Raw genomic sequence first — 20,925 nt, 5'->3', positions numbered from 1 at the left:
CCTTGATACTGAGAGAAGTTCTGCTCTAAAACCATTTTAAATCGTTAAATTAGTTAATGCATATCCTCCCAACAAAAAAAAAATTAATAGTAATGTTGGAGGTTGGAATACATTAAAAAAAAAAACGTCACACGTGAGAATGCCTAATCAATGCGCTAAATAAACATTTAAGTTACAATATTAACACCACTAACTTATTAAAATTGAGAAACAGTTATTATCTAAGTGGAAGTGCAAAAGATCCAAATTTGTAATTTAGCCACAAAATGAATCAATATATAAGAGATACCACGCAGAGGCAACAATATATTATCTATCAAAAATTGTGTTCTTGTCGCTGTCGCTGCCTTTTTGATTCATCAGCCATGCCGATCAACCTCGAAAACGGCTTCCAAACAGAAAACCCAGTGGCGCCAGCTCGCTCCAAGCTCAAGCCGTCCACTAATGGCGTATTGAAACCACTAATTTGCATCCAATCCCAACTCGCCGGAGCCCCAAATATTGCAGCGGCCGCCGCCACGCCGTCGACGCTGGGCCACTACCTGGCCCGCCGGCTGGTCGAGATCGGCGTCGGCGACATCTTCTCCGTTCCGGGAGATTCCAATCTTGTGCTGCTCGATTACTTCGTTGCGGAAAAGGGGCTGAATCTTGTTGGGTGCTGCAGCGAGCTCAACGCTGGGTACGCGGCGGACGGCTACGCCAGGCGCCGCGGCGTGGGAGCCTGCGCTGTGACGTTCACGGTGGGCGGGCTGAGCCTGATCAACGCCGTGGCCGGAGCTTTCTCGGAGGATCTTCCGGTGGTGTGCATTGTGGGTGGGCCCAATTCCAATGATTATGGGAGTAAAAAGATTCTCCACCATACCATTGGGCTGCCTGATTTCTCCCAAGAACTTCGTTGCTTTCAAAATGTTACTTGTTATCAGGTAATTTCAATTTGTGTTCTATTCTATTCACTACCTCAATTTTCAGATTTGTTTTTCTTAGCTAATTTGTAGTTTCAAAACATGCCCACGTCAACATTTTGATACACAAATACTCAAAGCTAATCGAAATGGATATTTTTTAAAAGTTGCAAGGATGATAGAACCTTTGAAAGTTAGAAAAACTAAAATGAGATTCAAAATTTCAACTTCTTTGTATATATATGTTTCAATTTTAGAAACTTTAAGACTCATCTGTTAAAGTTGTTGTTTTCTATTTCTCGTTTTCAATTTTCAAATTTAAACATTTAGCAGTTAACTATGTTTCTTATTTTTCATTTTTCAGAATGTTCTTAAAATTATACAGAAATTTTGAAAATAACGAGACAAGTTTCTTCTCTCTCTTTCTAATTTTTCATTTACTCCAAAACATAAATAAAAAAATTATTTGATCATACTTGAATTCATATATGTTGGATCATGAAATTCATTTTTTAAACAAAAGCAAGAAATTGTAGTGTTATTAAACGGACCCTTATTTACTTTCTTATGTAGGCTGTAATTGACAGTCTGAAAGACGCACAATGGAAGATAGACACAGCAATTTGCAAGTGTTTGGAAGAGAGCAAGCCAATTTACATTAGCGTTTGCTGCAATTTGGTGGCCACTCCTCATCCTTCTTTCTCGATCCAATCCCTCATCCCACTTTCCCTCCCTCCCAAGTAATATCATTCGATCCCATTTTACTCCTCACTTCAAAATGTCAGTGCTTCAATTTCATGAAAATATAGATGGAAATATTCATATATAATTCTATAAACATAGGAGAAATTAAAAAATCGTACAAAAAATATTTAAATTAACAAATAAACATATTTTTATTTCTAAATAGGTGAGAAATGATTAATATTAATATTATGTATATTAATAGATACATTATTGATTTTTTTAATACGATAGAAATGTCAATTACCGAACCCGCGAATTTATGGAAATATTGATAGATATGTCCCTGTGTTTGCCGATATTTAATATGCCCTTTAACTCACAAAATTTTCAAAAAAAAGAAAAAAAAAAGATTGTTTTCTATGGTTAATTTTCTGCCTGAATTATTTGATGATTCCTCAGGCAAAGTAACCAGATGGGTCTGGAGGCGGCGGTGGAGAAGGCAGCTCAGCTTCTAAATAGCGCCGTGAAACCAGTGGCCGTCGCCGGAAAGAAGCTGCGCCTCGCCAAAGCCCAGGCGGCGTTCGTGGAGCTGGCCGACGCTTGTGGCTACGCCGTCGCCGTCACGCCGTCGGCGAAAGGCCTGTTCCCGGAGAACCACCCTCATTTCATCGGCACTTACTGGGGAGTTCTCAGCACCGCCTTCTGCGGTGAGACCGTTGAGATCGCCGACGCCTCGCTCTTCGCCGGGCCCACTTTCGACGAACTTGAAACCGTCGGATTCTCTCTTTGCTACAAAAAGAACAACGCGATTATCGTGGAGCCGGAGCGCGTCGTGTTTCCTAATGGGCCGAGTTTTGGGCCCATTTTAATGATGGACTTCCTTCGGGCCCTAACTAAGCGCCTCAAGCCCAATCCAACGGCCTACGAGAATTACCGCCGGATTTATGTTCCGGAGTCGGGTCCACTCCAGTCGGAGCCGGGCGAGGCCTTGCGGGTCAATGTTCTTTTCAAACATATTCAGAAAATGTTGTCGAGTAACATGGCTGTGATTTCTGAGGCCGGTGACTCTTGGTTTCACTGTCAAAAATTGAAACTACCACAATCGTGCGGGTAAAATTCTTATCAAATTTAACACAGTGATTAAAGTATTGTGAGTTGAAGATATATGAATGACAGTTCGAAGAAATGTAGGTATGAGATGCAGATAATCTATGCATCCATTGGATGGTCTTTAGGGGCAACTCTCGGATATGCACAAGCTGCATCAAACGAACGAATGGTTCTCTGTATGGGTGATGGGAGCTTTCAGGTCGAGCTTATTTCAATATGTCATTCTTATTATATTTTGATCTTTAAATTTTCAATAGAGAAAATAACTTTATGTGCAGATGGCTCCACAAGATTTATCGACGATGTTAAGGTTGGGACAAAGGAACATAATATTTTTGATAAATAATGGTGGATACACCATTGAAGTAGAAATTCACGATGGACCTTACAATGTCATCAAGAATTGGGACTATACCGCCCTCGTTGATGCCATGCATAATGCTAATGGTAATTGTTGGACCACCAAGGTAAAATCTCAATATCATTTTTCCTTTTTTATTTTCATATACGCCTTACAAAATAAGGAAAACAAATATCTTTCTTTTTAAAAAAAATATGTTTTCATTAAGTAAGAAAATTATCTTAAAAGTTCTTCCAAAACAAGCATAACTAGTTTTCTCGATTAAATCAGAGTATCGAGGTGCATAAGTTAGTTGAGAGCCATGAAAGTTGTATAATCAAAATGTTGCATTGCTGATTTTTACGTTGCGTTGCTGATTTTTTTTTTCTCTCTAGTTTGTTTCATGGGTTCTAAATTTCAACTTGAAGGTTAAAACAGAAGAAGAATTGGTGAAAGCAATCCAAATAGCAATGGGAGAAAAAAATGATTGCTTGTGTTTCATAGAGACTATTGTCCATCGAGATGATACAAGTAAAGAGTTGCTTGAATTTGGGAACAAGCTTGCTGCCATTAATAGTCGTCCTCCTAAACCTTTATAATTCATTAATAACTAATTTTAAATCTCAATAATGTATCGCATTGTGTTAAATTTTTCTATAGATTATGTTGTTTTTCTTTTACCTAATCGCTTGTTCACACGTCTTTATTAAGATGGTCCCTTTAAGTTCCTAGCTTGTTTGATAATTCTCCTATTTCTTATTTCTATTTCCTCCTTTTTAACCCAGAGAAAAAGAATTGCACAGTCCCAACACCTATGTATTCAATAATGATAAAACAATATTTTTATTTATATTTTGAAACAAAATAATAATAGAAATGGGAATAAGAAACAACAAGAAACTTGCTTCTGTTGTTTTAAAAAAGTTCTATACGTTTCTAAAAAATAGAAATAAGAAACATAACTAGTTGTAAAATACTTATACAATTTATTAATAAAATTGAAAACGATACACAAAAAACATAAATAGTTGTCAAATACTTATATTTCTTAATAAAATTGAAAACGAGAAATAAGAAAACATGAACGTTATCAAACGAATCCGTTTGAATTGTGTTACATTGGGAGGAGAGAGAGGAAGAGAGAAGAGGGAGAGAGAATAGGCAAAGGAAATTAAAAGGAGAAAGATGAGAGAATTGAAGATTGGAAAGCAACAAAAGGAGAGGAGACAACAAGGACTGAATTTGTTTTATTGAGGTGATTGTTCATAGGGACTCACTGCAATTCCTTGGGGCTCCCCCCTCCAAACTCTGCCGCCATTGCCATCTCCACAGTTGCCAATTCTATATATAATGTTTTCATTGGATTGGATTGAATTTTTAGTCAAGTTTTTAATGCCATTATTAACTACAAAACCACTAGATTTTTTGGTGTATCAAAGCTCTCTTTGTTTTCCCTTTTACAAGCGAGCCACTGGAAAATGGGAAAATAGTTTGCAGGCATTTCGATTTAGTTCCTCACGATTCGGTAAATAGATTATAATCTAATGAAACATATTACATACGTTTTGGAAGATTTAACCAAATCACAAGAACCAAATTGAAACTAAACAAAACTGAAAAAGTAAGAATAGGATGATTTTGGGTGTTGAGGTCATAAATGTGGAGGAAGAGAGTGGTTGTTGTTCTACTGTTTTTGCATGTTTTACATTTATTGTCTTTGTGGTTGCCAATTTGCAAAAAAAGAGTAACGAATTAATATTATTAATTTCAATAAAACTGCTCATTCTGTTTCTCTCTCTCTTGTCGTGATCAGCTCTTGTTCGTTTGGTACCTTATCATTTGTAGGGAAATTCCAACCCCAACCTGTCACTTGTTGGGAAAATTATGTGAGACTGTGACTTCTAGTTTGCACATCCACATCTAATCTCTCAACTTCTTTTCTTTCATAATATCCATAATTTTCCAATCATAATAATATAATATTATCGTCTCTGCTTTCCACGTTTCATAATGTCAAATCTCATCCTCGACGACTCTCTTCCATTTCAAATAATTATACAATCTAGCTAAATTTGTGTTCCTATGATTAAAGAGTTGAAGATGATAATGAGATAATTTTATCTCTCTCTAATCTTTAACTTCTTATATTATTCTTTAATTTTTTTACTTCGGATTATAATAATATAATATTTTGTAAAACTGTGATAAATTTGAGTTGCTATAATTAAATTTTGAGGGCAGATGATAATGATTCTATGATTTTAAGTCATGGATCTTTTTAACTATCAAATATTTTAAGCCAAAAAAGAGAATTAATTCTAACTGTTAATTGATTTTGTATAAACTGCTTTATAATAGGTGTCTAATATAAATGGGCTGACATGGGTAATAAGTAAGATAGTTCTTAAAAAAAATCCATGAATCAAATCAGAATAAAAATTTATACAGACTAAAATGAAGGAGTATAAAAGTTGATAATCTAAGATTTAAATCTAATATTTGCAATTAAATATTCTCGCATATTAAATTAACCTCAAACCAAAAACGTAACTAAAACATATCAACATCTTTAAAAATTTTGTTAATTTGGCTCGTTTAATTTGACCCAATTTAAAGAAATTGGCATGCATATGCTAGATTATATATGTTGGTTTGCAATTATTTTCCAAAAATGTAAGAAGTGTCATTTCTAGCATTAATTATTATATTATTCATATCAAGTAATTAATTTTTTTTTCCTTGTGAAATTCCTAGGAACACATTAAGCGGAAATTATGTAATATTTGAAGACTTTCTATTTTAAGATTCTTTCATGTTACAAATACAAACAAATTTGTCTCCATCAACCAACATGTTCTAAACTATCTTATTCTCGTGGACATTAAGGCATCTTCGTGTTCCAAACAGCCCCTAACAGACGTGTCCGATGAATATTTTTATGTCTTAATTAATTTTTTTTTCCCTAAAAAGGACCACAAAGTTTAGTTCTTTGCAACCCGAAGAATTTGCAAAGATCTTGATTATATGACATTAATTAATTAAGCAAAAAGGTATAACTAAAGCAAGTACGAATTACAATTTTGTTTGATAATGATTTTGATTTTTTAAATAAAACTATGCTCGTTAATACTCATTTATTTTATGGTTTTTTTCCTTCATAATAATTGAAAGATTAACAAATTTTTTGTAATTAAGAAAACGATTATTGAACACCTTTCCTTTACTAATTCAAATTATAAACACAATTACAAAAAGGAAAAAGAAATTCATAGGAAACAAGTCACTATTTGATAAAAACTTCGCATTCTTAAAAAGTAAACTCACTAACTATTCTATGTGTTGTTTCTCACTTCTAAAAGAATACTTTCCAAATCCTAATCCAATATTTAAAATGAAAATCATTTAAAAAAAGAAAATATCTCACAAAACAAAGAAACTAAATTACTAAACACAAAATTAGAAAGATCACATCATTGTCCAATGGACCCTCAGCCTAATTAAAGTTGGAGATTCAAGAGATTGTCAATCTATCTTCAAAGATAAAAACAAGTAATTTAAATTTAACTAGTACGATGAAATCTCCACCATTGAAAAACAAAATAGAAATTTTCATACTAAGAACCAAAAGCCAAACATATATACATATTAACAACTATCAACCTAAACTTTGAACAGATCAAGAGACATGCAAAGGAAGATTAAACTTAAAATGACACAGAAAAATCTTTATCTCTCAATCGATGCTTCAAATATCCATCCCGAGAAAGAAGTAAAAGTAAAAACAATATCGGAAACTAGCCAATTGGGTGAAATTTCTTACAAGAGGTCTCAAAATATCCCAAATTTGTTCTAATTTAATTATAATCACAGCCTTAATTAACCCACTCTAAAGTTTGCAAAATACACATAGAGTAATTAACATAATTAAGTAGATACAAATCAAAGGCAAGAGAGAAAAAAAAAAAGAGCTAGAAGTTCATGTAAGCATCATAAGAGCACATGAATTGGTCTTGTCCTGAGGAGTAGTAGCCGGTGGGATCCAACTGCGGTGGCAAAAACGGCTCCTCCATTTTGACGACGTCGTTTGGAGTGTACAGAATGTTGTTGTTAATGTTATTCACGTTGCTGCAGTAATCGCCGCCGCTGGGGTCCAGAGGGAGGGAGGAGCTCGCCGTGGCCGCCGCCACGTCATAATCAACGAAATTGATCATGGTTTGATGAAGCCAAATCTGGGTTTTCAAGAATTTGACATAATGAATGGCCTCATCGAGCATAGAGACGGTGTCCATTTTGGTGCCACCGGGGACTAAGCTCTGCAGAATCTTGAACCGGTCGCTGATTCTGTGCCGTCGCTCTCTCGCCGCCACGCTTTGTGGGTCCGTCGACAGCTTCACCACTCCTTTGCTCCTCTTCCCTCCGCCGTCGCTGCAACCGCCGCCGCTCTTCTTCATCTTCTCTTTTTTGTTGATCTCTCCTCCGCCGCCGCCGCCGCCGGAGGACGAGCCACACGAGCTGGGGTTGCTCGTCGGAAAGCTGTAATCCATTTCCCAACGGCACCCACTTGGAGAAACACACCGATCAAAATTTTGGTACATAGAAAATAAGTGGAAGGTTTTTAATTTTTTTTTTCATTGTGTTTGTGTGTGTATATATATAAACGCAGAAGAGAGAGAGAAAAAAAGGGTGTCGTCATGTGAGTCAGCCGATCTCTGGCGTTGGATACGGGTTGTTTAACCCTACAAAACCCTAGATGGGAACCCGGTTTCGTTAGCCCAAAATAAAGTATATTGGAGTTAATTCTTGATCGATTACAAGTTTGGTCTTTAAATTTTGAAAGTCGGTACTTTTATAAGGCATCTATAATACTAAATTTTTTATTTTATGTTTGACAGGTATCCCTAACTTTTTAAAACGGTGGGGGTGGGGGAAAGCGAGGAAGAAACAGATGTAGAAATAGAAACCACCTCATAAAAAAAGGGGACTAAACAAGAATAAGAGGGATCCACCAAAAAGAAGATACTTCTCCTTCCCTTTTTTCCAAAAAAAAAAAGAGGATCCAGACAAAATCGATGAAACAGAAGAGATTTGAGTGAATTGAAAGGAAAAAAATAAAGGATGAATTCCACTTTAAAAGGAAACGCTATCGAAATATGAAAAGACCTGTTTATGAAATTTTTTACCCTCTGGATGAAAATAGAGAAAATTCAAAATTAGAAATAGATAAAAAAGAAAAATCTATCTTCTAGTTTGAAAAACCTCTTGTGACTATAGTGTTTGAATTTTAAATGTTGTGTTCTACGAATCTCAAAAGTTTAAAATTTGTCTTAAAAATTGAAAATTGAAAGTTTAGAGATATATTAGATACAAAATTGAAAATTTGAGACTTTTTATATTACTTTTAAAGTTTAGAGATCTATTAGATAAAATTTGTAGACATCTATTAGATAAAATTTGTAAACGGATGATTTATTTTACATGATGAAAATTATATATTTTATTGGCCTTTTAATTATCTCTTTTTCATTGTATGTGTTTGTGATTTAAGGATCTGAGTGTGACATTTCTAATTATAATATGGTATGTTTCCGAGGTTGTTTGATGATGATTTATTCGAATAATATATAAAAAAGTGTATTTCTTTAAGAACTTTGATTGCTTTTGATTTGTACTACACATATGTGTGTGTTTTTTTTTTCTCTTTTTTCTTTTACATCATATACCCATGACCATATCCATCTTTGCTTTCAATCAAAGTCACATAAAAATTTTAACTTTTCATAGTCAAATAGACAAGTGAAAAAAAAAAGGCCAAAGAACTTTGACCTTTCTCCACAGAATCTTAAGTAAATATGAATATACTATTCCGTTCCTTTGATCGTCCTCCAAAACCAACTCGTCATGTCCAAATTTTCTTGAAACTCACACTACGAAGATACCGTGTAGGTATATGAGAAAGAATTTAAAATCTATGTCTGATATCCAAAAGCAGACAAATTTTAATCTTGAATTTGACCGCTGTTAAGAGACAGTCAAATTGTATCGGTTACATTAAATAATGTCGTATAATTGCCCTTCCATTGGTAATTTCTTGAGGAGAAAATTAGAGAGTTTGGATTTAGTTAGAGAGAATGGTTTGTGTTTGTTTGTTTGGATGAGGGTTTAGGATTAGGTTAAGGAGAGAAGAAAGAGTCCTAGAGGGACCCCCATATAAAGGGCAACAGTGTCCTTGTTGTTCACAATCACAAGTCGGCAAAGAGAGGAAAGAGATTACTTTTAGTCACGTTTAGGGGTCAGAAAATTTAAAACATAGAAGAAAATTAAAATTAAAAAAAAAAAGAATTTTTTTTGAAGAGAAAGGGATTGGGGATGGTGGGGTTTTAGGGTAGGGGGGGTCCTGCGAGAGGGCTGCCTCTGAATTCAAAGTAGATTTATTGATCGTAGTTTGCAGGTGTGTTTGCCCTAAATCCAAGGACCAAATCGTTGCCGGACTTTTATCAATGTACGATTCTTTAAATTTTTCATTTTTCTTTTTCTTTTGTTCTTCGTTCATTGATTTTTACTATTTACTTGGGAGGGAAAGAAAAGGGAAAGAGAAAATAGAAAACTTCATTTTGTTTTGATGTTATATTTGTTGATAGAGGAGTTGGATTCGAGATTATGGATTAACACTCTAACTTCGAACGCTCCAACGAATACTTATAAAAATAATCTATAATCAATCTAGTCTTAAATTCAAGACACTCTGACGTATAAATCAGACAAATGATTTAATTAAGTATAGTAAAAAGTAGCATTTGTCAAATATTTATCTTGCTCCAAATCTCTCCTTTTATTTTCAGGAGTCTGCTTAGATTGGCGCGGGTGAATCCGATCGGGTTGCGATCTAGTTCAAACAACTCGGCCCACGTCGTTTTTTTAACCTCACTTGAGTGGGTTGTTTGGTTTTTCTTCTTTTGGGGTTGGGGTTGGGTTTTTGGTTTTGGTTTTATTTCGGTGTCCTTTATTATTACTAGAAATTGAAAAGAGGGATTAAAACATGTCTTATCAGCTCTTCTTTTAAAGGGGGGAATTTCAGGTTAAAGTGATGATTCTCAGGTTTTTGCTTGATTGGATTTCGTTTCCCGAGAAACAAACAGAAAATATTTATGGGTTTGTTGGGTTGGGTATGATTGTCTTCTTTACTTGCTTTCTCCATACGTAAAAAAGTAAAATCAAAACTCTGCAATTCTTTTCTTCTTCTTTCTTCTTTTCTTTCTCCATATTTATGGGTATGATTTTTTTTAGAATAGTAAAAATGAGGTGGAAATTTGTTGATATTACAATATTTAAAAAAGTAGAATAATAGTTTCCTGTAATTAAATTAGACTTATTTGCCAATAATTTCTTTGCTTTGTCTCTCTTTGGTAATTATTTATTTACTTCAAAGCCAAATATATATACCTACAAGTGGATTGCAAAGTTAACAACTTTAAGAGACAATAACCAAATTAAAATGGCCAAAATTTTCAACTTTTTTTCTAATATTACATCACAAATACGAAAGAAAATTATATTTTAATTATAGAATAGACAACAAATATATTTAGATTCGATTTAAATTCTTATGCTCAATCTACAGCGTCTAGAGGCTAACGAAGGACAATTTCAACTAACAAAGTCACAGTCGGTACATATAACAGTAACCCATCAAAATTCAACCCCAACCTAAGTTGCATTAAAAAAAAAAAAAGAAAAAATCATAATAAAAGGAGAGAAAATATATGAAATTGAAATCGAAAATGAAAAAATGGTGGGGGAATGAACAGTAGAAGGTTATGATTAGAGGACCCCTCCGATCTGAAATTATAGGACGATGGCATTAGTGGAACGACGTATCGGAAGCATGCAAATATTGCATTCTGGCGCTTTTCTTTTTGCCCAACCCAAACACTCAACTAAAATCCACACAAATTACCTTCCCATACCATATATTAAATTTTCTTTTTTAATTTGAAAAATTATGCAGTTGAACTATTTTGATTCATGTATTTTAAATTTTTTATTCACATTTTAGTTACTGTGATTTTAAAAGATTTATTTTAATTACCGTATTTTTTTTCCCTTGATATTTGTAAGTGTTTGGATAAGGTTATACACACCTCAACTAATCTCACGGATAGTAGGTGATCATTTAATGTCACAAAACACATATGAGTTAATTAATAAAGTAGGTGATCATAATAGGATTTGAACTTATTCCGTCTCAATTCACCCTACCCTTTCGGACCGACCAATGAAAATTACTGTACCTTTAAAAAATGACAGTTTAATTCTTATTTAAAAAATTTTATACTCTTTAGAAACCTTTTAATGTAAATGTATGGTTATATTAAAAAAAACGTGGGAAGTGTGAGGCTTAAATTCAAATTGAAAGAGAAATGAGATAAAAATGAAATTGAAAGAACTAAAGTAATCACTTTTTAAAAGTACATCAACAAAATGGATGTCTCAAAAATACATTGATTAAAATAAACAAAAAGTTTAAATCACAGAGATTAAAATAGAATTCTTAAAAATACAGACACAAAAATGAACCATAATCATGAAAATTTTGAAAGTACAAGAATTAGAATGAACTAAAGTCGATATCAATGTTCATGGAGTTTCATCTCGAAATTATATATATTTAATATAGGATTCTCGATCGTTAAAAATAAATGAATTAAAATAGTATTTAAACTTAATTTAGATTTGGAATAAAGAAGAAGAAAGGGGAAAATTGAGAGGTAAAAAATAATAATGGGAAAGGGAAAGTGGGAAAGAGAGAGGGGGGCCGAGTGAGGGGAGAAACAAAAGCACATGGGTGTAGCTCCGGCATTCGCGTTGGGTTGGTAGAATCCTAATTATATTATATTCTTAACTTCTTCACTTCTCCTTCTCTTCTACTCTTTTTTTTTTACCTGACCTCCCTCTGCAACCCTCTCTATGACCTTCCTTCAACCGCCCCCCACTCTCTCTGACCCATCACACACACATTTCCAACGCCCTTTCTTTCGCTACGTGATCGGTTGAGTAAAACAAAAAGCAAAGTCATGAATATACATCGAAAAGATATAGAGAGAAATCTACTATTCTAACTACGAGATGTTAAGAATCTCGTGTCGAAAAGATCAAGTAGCACTCGATAAAAAATTTGTAATTGCACGAGCTATACTCCAAGTATACATCATCAAGGGACTTAAGAGGTTTAAATAGACATAGGGTTTCATATCAATGTATATTTAAATTAAAAGAAAAGAAATGGATTCAATTTTCTGTCAATAAGATCTTGAGACGGAACTGTTAAGGACAATGATACTCTCGTACCCCGAATATCTCTACAATGATATGATATTGTTCGTTTTAGCTAGACATAACCTTCACGATTTTGCTTTTGATTTTACAAAAAATATCTTATACCAATGGGATTTTGTTTGCACGCTTCGTAACCCCAACAGGAACTCTATTAATATTTAGAAATTGTAAGATTAATAAGTAAAATAAACAATATCTCTAATTAATGATACGTGACGTTTTAGATTAGTTATAACATCTTTATTGGTGTTAGTAGTTCCGAGTAAAACCCGAAAGATAAAATTGTGCGGAAGGGATAGTATAGTATATTTTATAAAATGACGTATTTTTACCATGTAGCTATTTACAAGTTGGTTGGTTGGTTGTTTTTTATTTTGTGAACTAGGTTTCAGGTACGACTAAGTTATGGGGATTGAATTTTTTAAGGCATATTTTTTTCATCAAACCCATGGCAATGGTTAAAAAAAGAAATTAAAATTACCCTAGAGAGAGAGGGAGAGAGGTAATAATTAATAATGGGTTTTGAGTTGAAATTGGGGAGGGAGTGGTAAAAACCATGGGGGCATGAGTGGTGTGTACAGTATTGAGAGACAGAAGAAGAAGTTGGTACAAATTTGGATTAGCCAATTGATTGAATGATTCAATATTATTGGGTCCCTCAGTAAATAGTTCTTCTGATGTGAAAACTTTGCTAAATAGACCTTACCAAAACTTGGCTCTAATGAAAATCAATCCTTTTCACTACCTACATCACTCCACCTCCTCTATCATATATTTCTTTTTATTCATTTGTGTGACATATTTCCTCAACCGACCTCCTCTCCTTTTCGGTTATTTATTAGGGTCGAGTGCTCCATGTTCTTTCTCGTTTGATCGTTTTCTTTTCGTGAAAATTCTAGAGGATTTGTGTGTTTTTTGAAAATTAAGACATAGGGGTTCCACTATCGAAACTTTAAGCACATTAAATGACTGTATATGGGTTATAGATTTCCTATTAGTCGTTGATCCGTCCTTTAATTTTCATCTTTTTAAAGTAATGGGTGGAGATTTTGGACTTTCAGAAAAAAATAACAATATACTTTAATTGCATTAATGATAACGAGGTGGCTTGACTTTGAGCAAGTCTCTCAAAGTCAAAATATTTATATAATGTTGAAGAAATAAAATGAACCGATGTTATATTCAAATTTGTTATTAGATTGATGGTTTTTTTTTAATCATAAAGTTGTTAATTTTTAGATCTTTTTATTAACCATACTGTTTGATGGACGAGGAAAACACCCATATGTTTCAAAAGATAAATGAAAACCGAATGTTTTGTACTAATAATTTTCTTTCCATGTATCATTGAGAAATTTTGAAATTTCAAATCCCATGGAATTAATTGAAAAATGAGTGGTGGAGTCGGGATGAATAATTAGAGTATATAATCAATTGATTAATTAGTAAACCTTTTAAATATTTGTATTATTTTAGTAGAATTTTTGTCCAATAAATCATAATCCTAAAGTTTAGGTGTTTTCATATAAAATAGGTAAAGGGAAGAAAATGACATTTCAAAAGATAAATGCATTTATATGGCCAAACCTTAGGGAGGGAGTCGAATTCAAATCATTATGCAAAAGGCAAAAAGAAAAGAAAAATAGGTAAAGAAATGAATGTAGATTTAGTATAATGAAACGTAATTATATATTAAAATGATGGTCTAAATAGATAATTTATTATTTTAATTCAGCAAGCGATAGATTTAAAAAGAAAAAAGAAAACAAGAGTAGAGATTCGAACCTATAAATTTATTTTTTTGTTGATGATATATACCTTATTCAGTTGAACTAGATTTAGATTGCTCTAAATATATATGTAATTATATATTTTTTTAAATAAATAATTATAAATTAGTAAAAAGTAGAATGTTTGTCAATCAAATGGAAAATATTATTTTCTTCATGATATTGATAACTACTATTAGTGGTAAATACTAATGACCTATAATTTAGTGACAAGTTTTAAAAATAAACAATTTTTTTATCATTATATATATATATATATATATATATTGTGTGGTGCATTATATCTCGTTGTGGGATAATTTTTTAACCCAAAAACACCTAAACTAATTATAAATTAAGGGGTTTGTTCATATTTAATTTAGACTTAGTAAAATAAATGAAATTGTATTATTTGAAAAAAAAATCACGGCTGATAGCCAAATAAAAATAGAACATTCTTAATTAAGACGAAATATGACTATAAAAAAAAATCTAGATTTGTAATAACCTTATAAGATTTGAACATTTCACTAGTTATAATTGAAAGGATACTAGTAAATATTTTTTTATTTAATTATGAGTACGAATAAATAGATAAAATACATTAAAATATTTTAAATATGAACATTACAACTCCATTTACAGTCTTGGAGCTGTCATTGGAAAATCATTAACATTTTTTTTTTTTTTGCAAAATCATTAACGTATTTTATTATTGGAAAATATGGCACTTTTTTCAGGGAATCGAGACAAAACAAAAGGAAAAATAACAAATAGAGAAAAGGTCTTATTGGAAAAGGCAAGGCACATGTATAAAAGGCTATATTTGCAAAACTCAAGCTTTAGTGGGGCCCAATAAGAAGGGCACTAATGCGGCCCAGTAGAAGTTCGAGGCCCATCTTAGATATTTGCATTTTACATTAAAATAAATAAGATAAAAAAGATTATATTTATTGAAAAATATAATATGCAGGGATCAACCATTAGATTATTATCCCCAATTAATGATAGCCAGCGATAATTGGTATATATTTTCTTGGTTGTGAGTTCGATCTCCCACCTACCAAAAAGTCACGAATTGGAATCTTCCACCACCATTTGTTATATTAAGAAAAATCTCTCATCTTTTTAAAAGAAAAAAAAGGATAGATTCAATCTCCAAATCCACATTAGTTGAACTAAAAAATGTTAATTATTGATGATTTAAATGAGAAAAATGATAGATTCAATCTCCAAATCCACACAATAATTGAACTAAAAAATGTTAATTATTGTATGATATAAATCAATAATTATCTAGTAATGAAGATGAATGAATTAAAAAAAAATATATATATATATATGTATATATATATTTAGTATTACCCTCCAATTTGTAACTCTTTGTAGGAGAAATAATATATCTTTAAAAATGTATTAAAAACGTACCACTGATTTTTTATTATTTATTTATTTATCGTTTCAATCCAACCATTTCCGAATTTCCAATTTCAAAACCACAATTGGTATTAGAAACTATATGAACATCGCCCTTAAAATTTATAATTTAAATTAATTAAAATTCCAAGTTAATGACAATTCTTAAAAACAACAATTACCAGGTTAATTTTGATATATATATATATATATATATTTATTTATTTATGTTTTTTCTTTCTTTTGCAGATTAATTTTGAAATATTTCTACTTGGAAGGACACTAGGACAGATTTTTTTTTTCTTTTTTTGAGAATAGACACTAGGACAGAATTGAAATCCAATAACTTTAATTAAATGTTCATCAAAATTTCTAAATGGAGGACATATTGGGAAAGTTGACTTCAATACCAAGAAGTTATATCCTATGTCCAAATTTTCAATTTTACCCTTCTCTTTCACCTACCTCTTTTCTCCTATAAAGAGGAACCAATTTCTAATACTCTAGAAGAAAGAGAAAAGATGAGTGAGGGTGAAAAAGCAAGAAAGTAAAAATGTATTTTTTTAAGATCAACTGTATGGTTAGTAATATAATGTACAAATCTGTAATAATATATATTATTTTATCTCCGTATTTCATTATCCTATATATTGTTTAGTAGAATATATGGGGATGGAAGATTCGAACTCAAGATCTAGTAGATTGACTTATTATCTTATATCTTATTTTTATATCCCACGTGTTATTTTTAATATAATATGTAGGGGCGAATGATTGAAAGGAGTATGCTCACTTTGACTTCATATCTCACATTTATCGTATTAAATTAAAAAAAAATAATAAGTGAATTATCTTATCCCTCAAATTAACAGACATTATGTTATGTTATAAAAAATACACATATGTTTATGTAAAATTATATAAATGCTAAATCTATAATACGTCTAAGGAATTTGAAAAGTATTATCTGATCGGACCGACCAAATAATCTGGGTGGATAATCGTTTTGGTATTCATCTGATTAGAATTCAAGAAGAGAATGGGCGGACCAGAAATTTCTACAATTTCGTGGTAGCAATTCGAATCGTGATCAAATTCGGTAGCCTAAATTAAAATCCCTTTTGCGAAACGAAAATCCTCTCTTAAGTCGACTCCGAGTTCAATAAACCTCGCCAAATCTCTTTTGATTATTTGGGATTTTCGATTGAGGTTGAGAATCGAGAGATTGAGCGATTGAGAGATTGTACTGTGACTGTGAGTGTAAGAATATGACGGAAAAGAATTCGTATTCGAGTGGATCGGCCACTGCGCAGGACGCGAAGAACGACGAAACCGAGTGGGAGATGAGGCCAGGCGGCATGCTCGTCCAGAAGCGAGAAGTTGACAATGGCGCCGATGTTTCTTCCAGTGGCCCCATGATCTCCGTCAGTGTTACTCACGGCCATGGCCCTGCTAAGTACAAGATTTTACTCCCTGCCCAATCGACTTTCGGTACCGCTCTCTTTCTCTCTCTGCGAATTGAATTGGATTGATTCGGCCTTGTGGATCTGCTTTGTTGTATCGAAGTTTTAGGGTTTTACTTTACATGTTGAAAATTGATTGAATCAATTGAAAGCAACTGGTTCGTCTTTTTTCCTGTTGTGGGTGGAAGATAAGATGTGTCATCGTCTGATTTGTCTTGGATTTTAGCGTTTTTGTGAGTTCTTGGATGGGTCTCTTTTGAGTTTGATTTAACTGATGAGTTTCTGAGTTGGGATATGGCTTTTGGAACTTTAATGTACGTGAAAACTGACTGCCATATTGTCTTATTTCATTTGTTTGGAATTGGTATTGGAAACTAACTTGTTTGGCATTGTTGTTTTGTTCTGTTTCTGTGGATTGATGGGAACTACCATTCATGGTATCTGGTATATGCTGACCTATGTACTTATTGGTGAAGTTTGAAACTAGTTTCCATGTTGGTGATTTTGTATGTGCTTCTTTCTGTTGCAGGCGATATGAAGAAACACCTTGTGGCGAAGACCGGGTTACAGCCTGAAGAGCAGAGACTCCTGTTTCGAGGAAAGGAGAAAGATGATGATGAGCACTTGCATACTGCGGGCGTGAAGGATATGTCGAAGATTTTGCTTTTGGAGAACCACACAAGCAAACAGAGGAATGTGGAAGATGTACAGAGGAAGGTGGAAGATTTACAGAGGAAAGTGGATGATGTTAAGATGAGTGGTGAGGTTTCAAAGGCATTGGAAGCCATTGCTGAGGTTCGATCTGAAGTTGATAAGCTTTCAGATAGGGTAAGTCGCACACACGGTTTGTGAAAACAATTTTGGTTTATCATCTTTCGTGTGGTTGTTCATTTTTTTCTTTTTAATCTTTGTAGGTTGCTGCCTTGGAAGTAGCTGTTAATGGTGGTACAACTGTTGTAGACAAGGAATTTGTAGTATCAACAGAGCTGCTGATGAGACAACTGTTGAAATTGGATAGTATTGATGCTGAAGGAGAAGCAAAGTTGCAGAGAAAGGCTGAGGCACGCTCTTTTTCGTTCCATTCTATACTATTAGTATGTGATTAGCTGTAATTGCCCGCATCCATCCAATATCAAATAATCTTACATTGGGGGGCTAAATAAATCAATTCTAAGAGGGACTTAACACCATCATGGAGCTATTTGTCGGCAACCGGCCAATTTTCATTACATTTGCGTACAACTTTCCTAGACAGAGGGATAAGGGGAGAAGATAGACGAGAATAAAGTTCTTATTTTCGCAATTTAACTTACTGGGTTAAGTGTGATATCATTTTCAGCTTTCAAGGACGTTTTTATTTGTTATTCTTCATTAAAGGCTGTGTTGATTGGAATACTTAGATTCAACAAGACTTTTTACATTATATTTTAGTGTTGCTGTCCAGTACCCAACCTAGAGGTAAATTTCTACTGACAAATTGGCAACTTGGAGACTCCTGAACTTCTACATATAATGAAAATCTTGCTTCTTGATCATTGCTGTTGGTAAAATGCATGGTCGTTTTGTCTAATCGAACAGTGCTATTTTGCATCTATGATTAAAACTTCATTCAGTTAGGTCAGATTCTATTAAAGGCACATTTCTTTTTCCTTGCAGTCTGTTTTAGTGTAATTTCAAACATGTGCCAATGTTGCCATCTTATAACTCTAAAATTTTATCAATTCATATGCATATAAAGAAGCTCAACTCTTTTAAAGTCAACACTAAAGAGTGGTCTTGAACAGGTACGCCGTGTCCAAAACTTCGTCGACACACTGGATGCTCTGAAGGCACGAAACTCCAACCCAATCAGCAACAATCACAACAACACGGTTTCAGTGACAACCGAATGGGAAACCTTCGACTCGGGAGTCAGTAGCTTGACTCCACCCTCCCCAGCTCCATCTTCTACAACAGTAACCCAGGATTGGGAACGGTTCGACTAGCTCAAAAACACATGTACGAGTTCCATTCACTCTAGTCTATTAGTATTACAACCCGACGCAACCCCAACCCCATTTTACTCTAGTCTATTTGTATTAATCGCCCGATCACGTTGTGAGCAGTGTAGCCATGGCAAAAGCTATCCTTTCATAGAAATTAAGTTGCAGTGTTAAGGTTGTATTCAATGAAAAACAGGTTGTGAGCAGAAGAAAGAAGTGACCGGAATCACATTCTGGATTTTTGAACAACTTTTTGTCTCTCTTAAAACCTTGCTTTGCTTTGCTTCTCTCTCTCTTTTGCAGGCAAAGAGACCAAAGCCTCGGCCCTGTTGTCACTGTCATGACATGTCCTGTTTCTTGTTTCCATTATTATAAATTCGTTATGAATGCCTTCTGAGCCAGCGGGGTCCTTCCTTACAGTTGCCTCGTCCCATCATCAGACACAACTCATCCACTGGGTCTAAGTCAGAAGTCGAATGTTAAATGATGTTTTGTTTATAACCAAAAACCCACAATAAATTCCATAACCGCTGGACCCTTTACTCTCACAGGGCCCATTTTTCTTGCACAGTTTTATGATCAGCATTTAGTACTGTACCCCCTCTTCTGCTTCTGCTCCCTAACAGGTCTTGCCATTATTCTTGAATCTTGATCAGATCCCACCTCCTTCGGAGCTGCATATGTATTTTTATGGTACGCAATTTTACTGTCTCATCTGCTTCTTTTATTGTTTCACTCTTCTTAATTCTCCCACTTAATAATAAGTTGATTTGTTTTCTCTTGTCAGCAGGAAATGAAAGTCGCTCATAAATTATGTATGTTGTGATCGCATGCTTAAACGGTTGGATTTTGCAACCTCTTGTAGTGTAGCGGAATCCATGGAAATCCTAATTGGTAATGATCGAAAAATAGTCACAAATTGACAATTCTTTTGTTCACAACTTAAGCGTAGGGCGTAAAATTTTTCTTTAGTTTCTGTTTTGCAGGTTGGAGTGGTTTCTTTCTCTTGAGTTTGAGGGTAGTTGTAATCAAACAATTTGGACGATGATTGTTCAAATTAAAAGTTTGAGGGTGTGATTGTAATCCAACTTGATAGTTCACTTTGAGTACTGTGATGAGAGTGTATTTTATTTAACCTCCATTGAAGAATATTCAATTTATGAAATGATAAAATTTATTTACTATGGGACAATAGTAATTTTGTCTATATTAAAACTCACATCTTAAAATGATGAATTCATGAATTTATGTTTTGAAAAGATTATTTTTAGTAAACTACTTGTTTGATGAAAATAAACTTTTATTTGTATTTCTCTCTGGGTTTCGACGTTATTGTGATTTTCTTATAATATTAAAAAAAGTAAAAGGAAAAAAAGATAATAAATTTATTAAAAAAAAGTTTCCATCAGAGAGAAATGCTATACATATACTTTCGCCCTAGCTGTTTGGATTTTCTTTTCAATTTAGCCCATAATCTTTTGTTCATTTTTTTATTTAGTCAAATTCTTATTGTCCACAAAATATTAAAATTAACAAACAAAATAATAACGAAAGCTCATAATAGATTTTATTAATTGAGTTGAAAATACTTTATGTTCTAATTTGATGGAATAGATATGCTGCTCCCCTCTCAAATAAAATAAAAGATCGACTCATTTCATATGACTTAGCACACAAAGTAACTTATTTGTTAATATAGAGAAGAATACTAATAATAGACAATCTCACGAAAATTATTATTTTCATATTCATATATCATGATTTTTTAAAAAACATTTAGTGCTTGTAAATTAATTAAAAAAAATTAATACATGAATGATGAAATTTAAAGGTACCCAAATATATATTTAGTTTGCTCGTGACTTTATCACCACATTAGAAAAATTGCTTTCTTTTTCTAATTTTCGAATATATTGTTAAAAG

At 33.2% G+C, this 20,925-nt stretch overlaps 3 protein-coding genes across 9 annotated transcripts; 2 read left to right on the top strand and 1 right to left on the bottom strand.

Moving 5' to 3' along the window:
* Positions 1-331: 331 nt before the first annotated feature.
* LOC111013817 (pyruvate decarboxylase 1-like) lies at positions 332-3,764 on the top strand. The gene is made up of 6 exons (XM_022288333.2): positions 332-923; positions 1,476-1,642; positions 2,049-2,699; positions 2,781-2,898; positions 2,978-3,166; positions 3,468-3,764. Exons 1-6 carry the CDS (start codon positions 366-368, stop codon positions 3,636-3,638), a joined length of 1,854 nt encoding a protein of 617 aa, XP_022144025.2. The 5' UTR covers positions 332-365; the 3' UTR covers positions 3,639-3,764.
* A 3,000-nt stretch (positions 3,765-6,764) lies between these two features.
* On the bottom strand, positions 6,765-7,699 carry LOC111013818 (transcription factor bHLH140-like protein). The gene has a single exon (XM_022288334.2). It carries the CDS (start codon positions 7,632-7,634, stop codon positions 7,008-7,010), a length of 627 nt encoding a protein of 208 aa, XP_022144026.2. The 5' UTR covers positions 7,635-7,699; the 3' UTR covers positions 6,765-7,007.
* Positions 7,700-16,512: 8,813 nt separating this feature from the next.
* Positions 16,513-20,186, top strand: BAG4 (BCL-2-associated athanogene 4). Of its 7 annotated transcripts, none has more exons than XR_002601756.2 (7): positions 16,513-17,048; positions 17,550-17,848; positions 17,935-18,114; positions 18,805-19,018; positions 19,306-19,695; positions 19,793-19,896; positions 19,989-20,186. XR_002601756.2 is itself a non-coding variant. In XM_022288370.2 (4 exons), the coding sequence occupies exons 1-4, from the start codon at positions 16,826-16,828 to the stop codon at positions 19,003-19,005; spliced, it is 903 nt and encodes a 300-aa protein (XP_022144062.1). In that variant the 5' UTR covers positions 16,514-16,825; the 3' UTR covers positions 19,006-19,251. The 7 variants fall into 7 exon arrangements, 2 of the variants coding, with proteins under 2 accessions (XP_022144062.1, XP_022144063.1); XR_015791563.1 differs by having other exon boundaries at positions 19,975-20,186; XR_015791564.1 differs by having other exon boundaries at positions 19,790-19,896.
* The last annotated feature ends 739 nt before the right edge of the window (positions 20,187-20,925 follow it).

The sequence above is a fragment of the Momordica charantia genome (assembly GCF_013281855.1).
Source record: "Momordica charantia cultivar OHB3-1 chromosome 1 unlocalized genomic scaffold, Mcharantia_2.0 BLBB01000001.1, whole genome shotgun sequence".
Taxonomy (NCBI): domain Eukaryota; kingdom Viridiplantae; phylum Streptophyta; class Magnoliopsida; order Cucurbitales; family Cucurbitaceae; genus Momordica; species Momordica charantia.
Note: the sequence above shows the minus strand (reverse complement) of the source record. Positions and strands in the feature narration are given on the sequence as shown.

Excerpts from the sequence above, each read along its gene's own strand:
- BAG4 (XM_022288370.2), top strand. The coding sequence starts at position 16,826 with ATGACGGAAAAGAATTCGTATTCGAGTGGATCGGCCACTGCGCAGGAC. Across the intron at positions 17,849-17,934 it reads TTGATAAGCTTTCAGATAGG|GTTGCTGCCTTGGAAGTAGC; the intron begins GTAAGTCGCACA and ends TAATCTTTGTAG. Across the intron at positions 18,115-18,804 it reads CGTTCCATTCTATACTATTA|GTACGCCGTGTCCAAAACTT; the intron begins GTATGTGATTAG and ends GGTCTTGAACAG.
- LOC111013817 (XM_022288333.2), top strand. The coding sequence starts at position 366 with ATGCCGATCAACCTCGAAAACGGCTTCCAAACAGAAAACCCAGTGGCG. Across the intron at positions 924-1,475 it reads AAAATGTTACTTGTTATCAG|GCTGTAATTGACAGTCTGAA; the intron begins GTAATTTCAATT and ends TTTCTTATGTAG. Across the intron at positions 2,899-2,977 it reads TGGGTGATGGGAGCTTTCAG|ATGGCTCCACAAGATTTATC; the intron begins GTCGAGCTTATT and ends CTTTATGTGCAG.
- LOC111013818 (XM_022288334.2), bottom strand. The coding sequence starts at position 7,634 with ATGTACCAAAATTTTGATCGGTGTGTTTCTCCAAGTGGGTGCCGTTGG.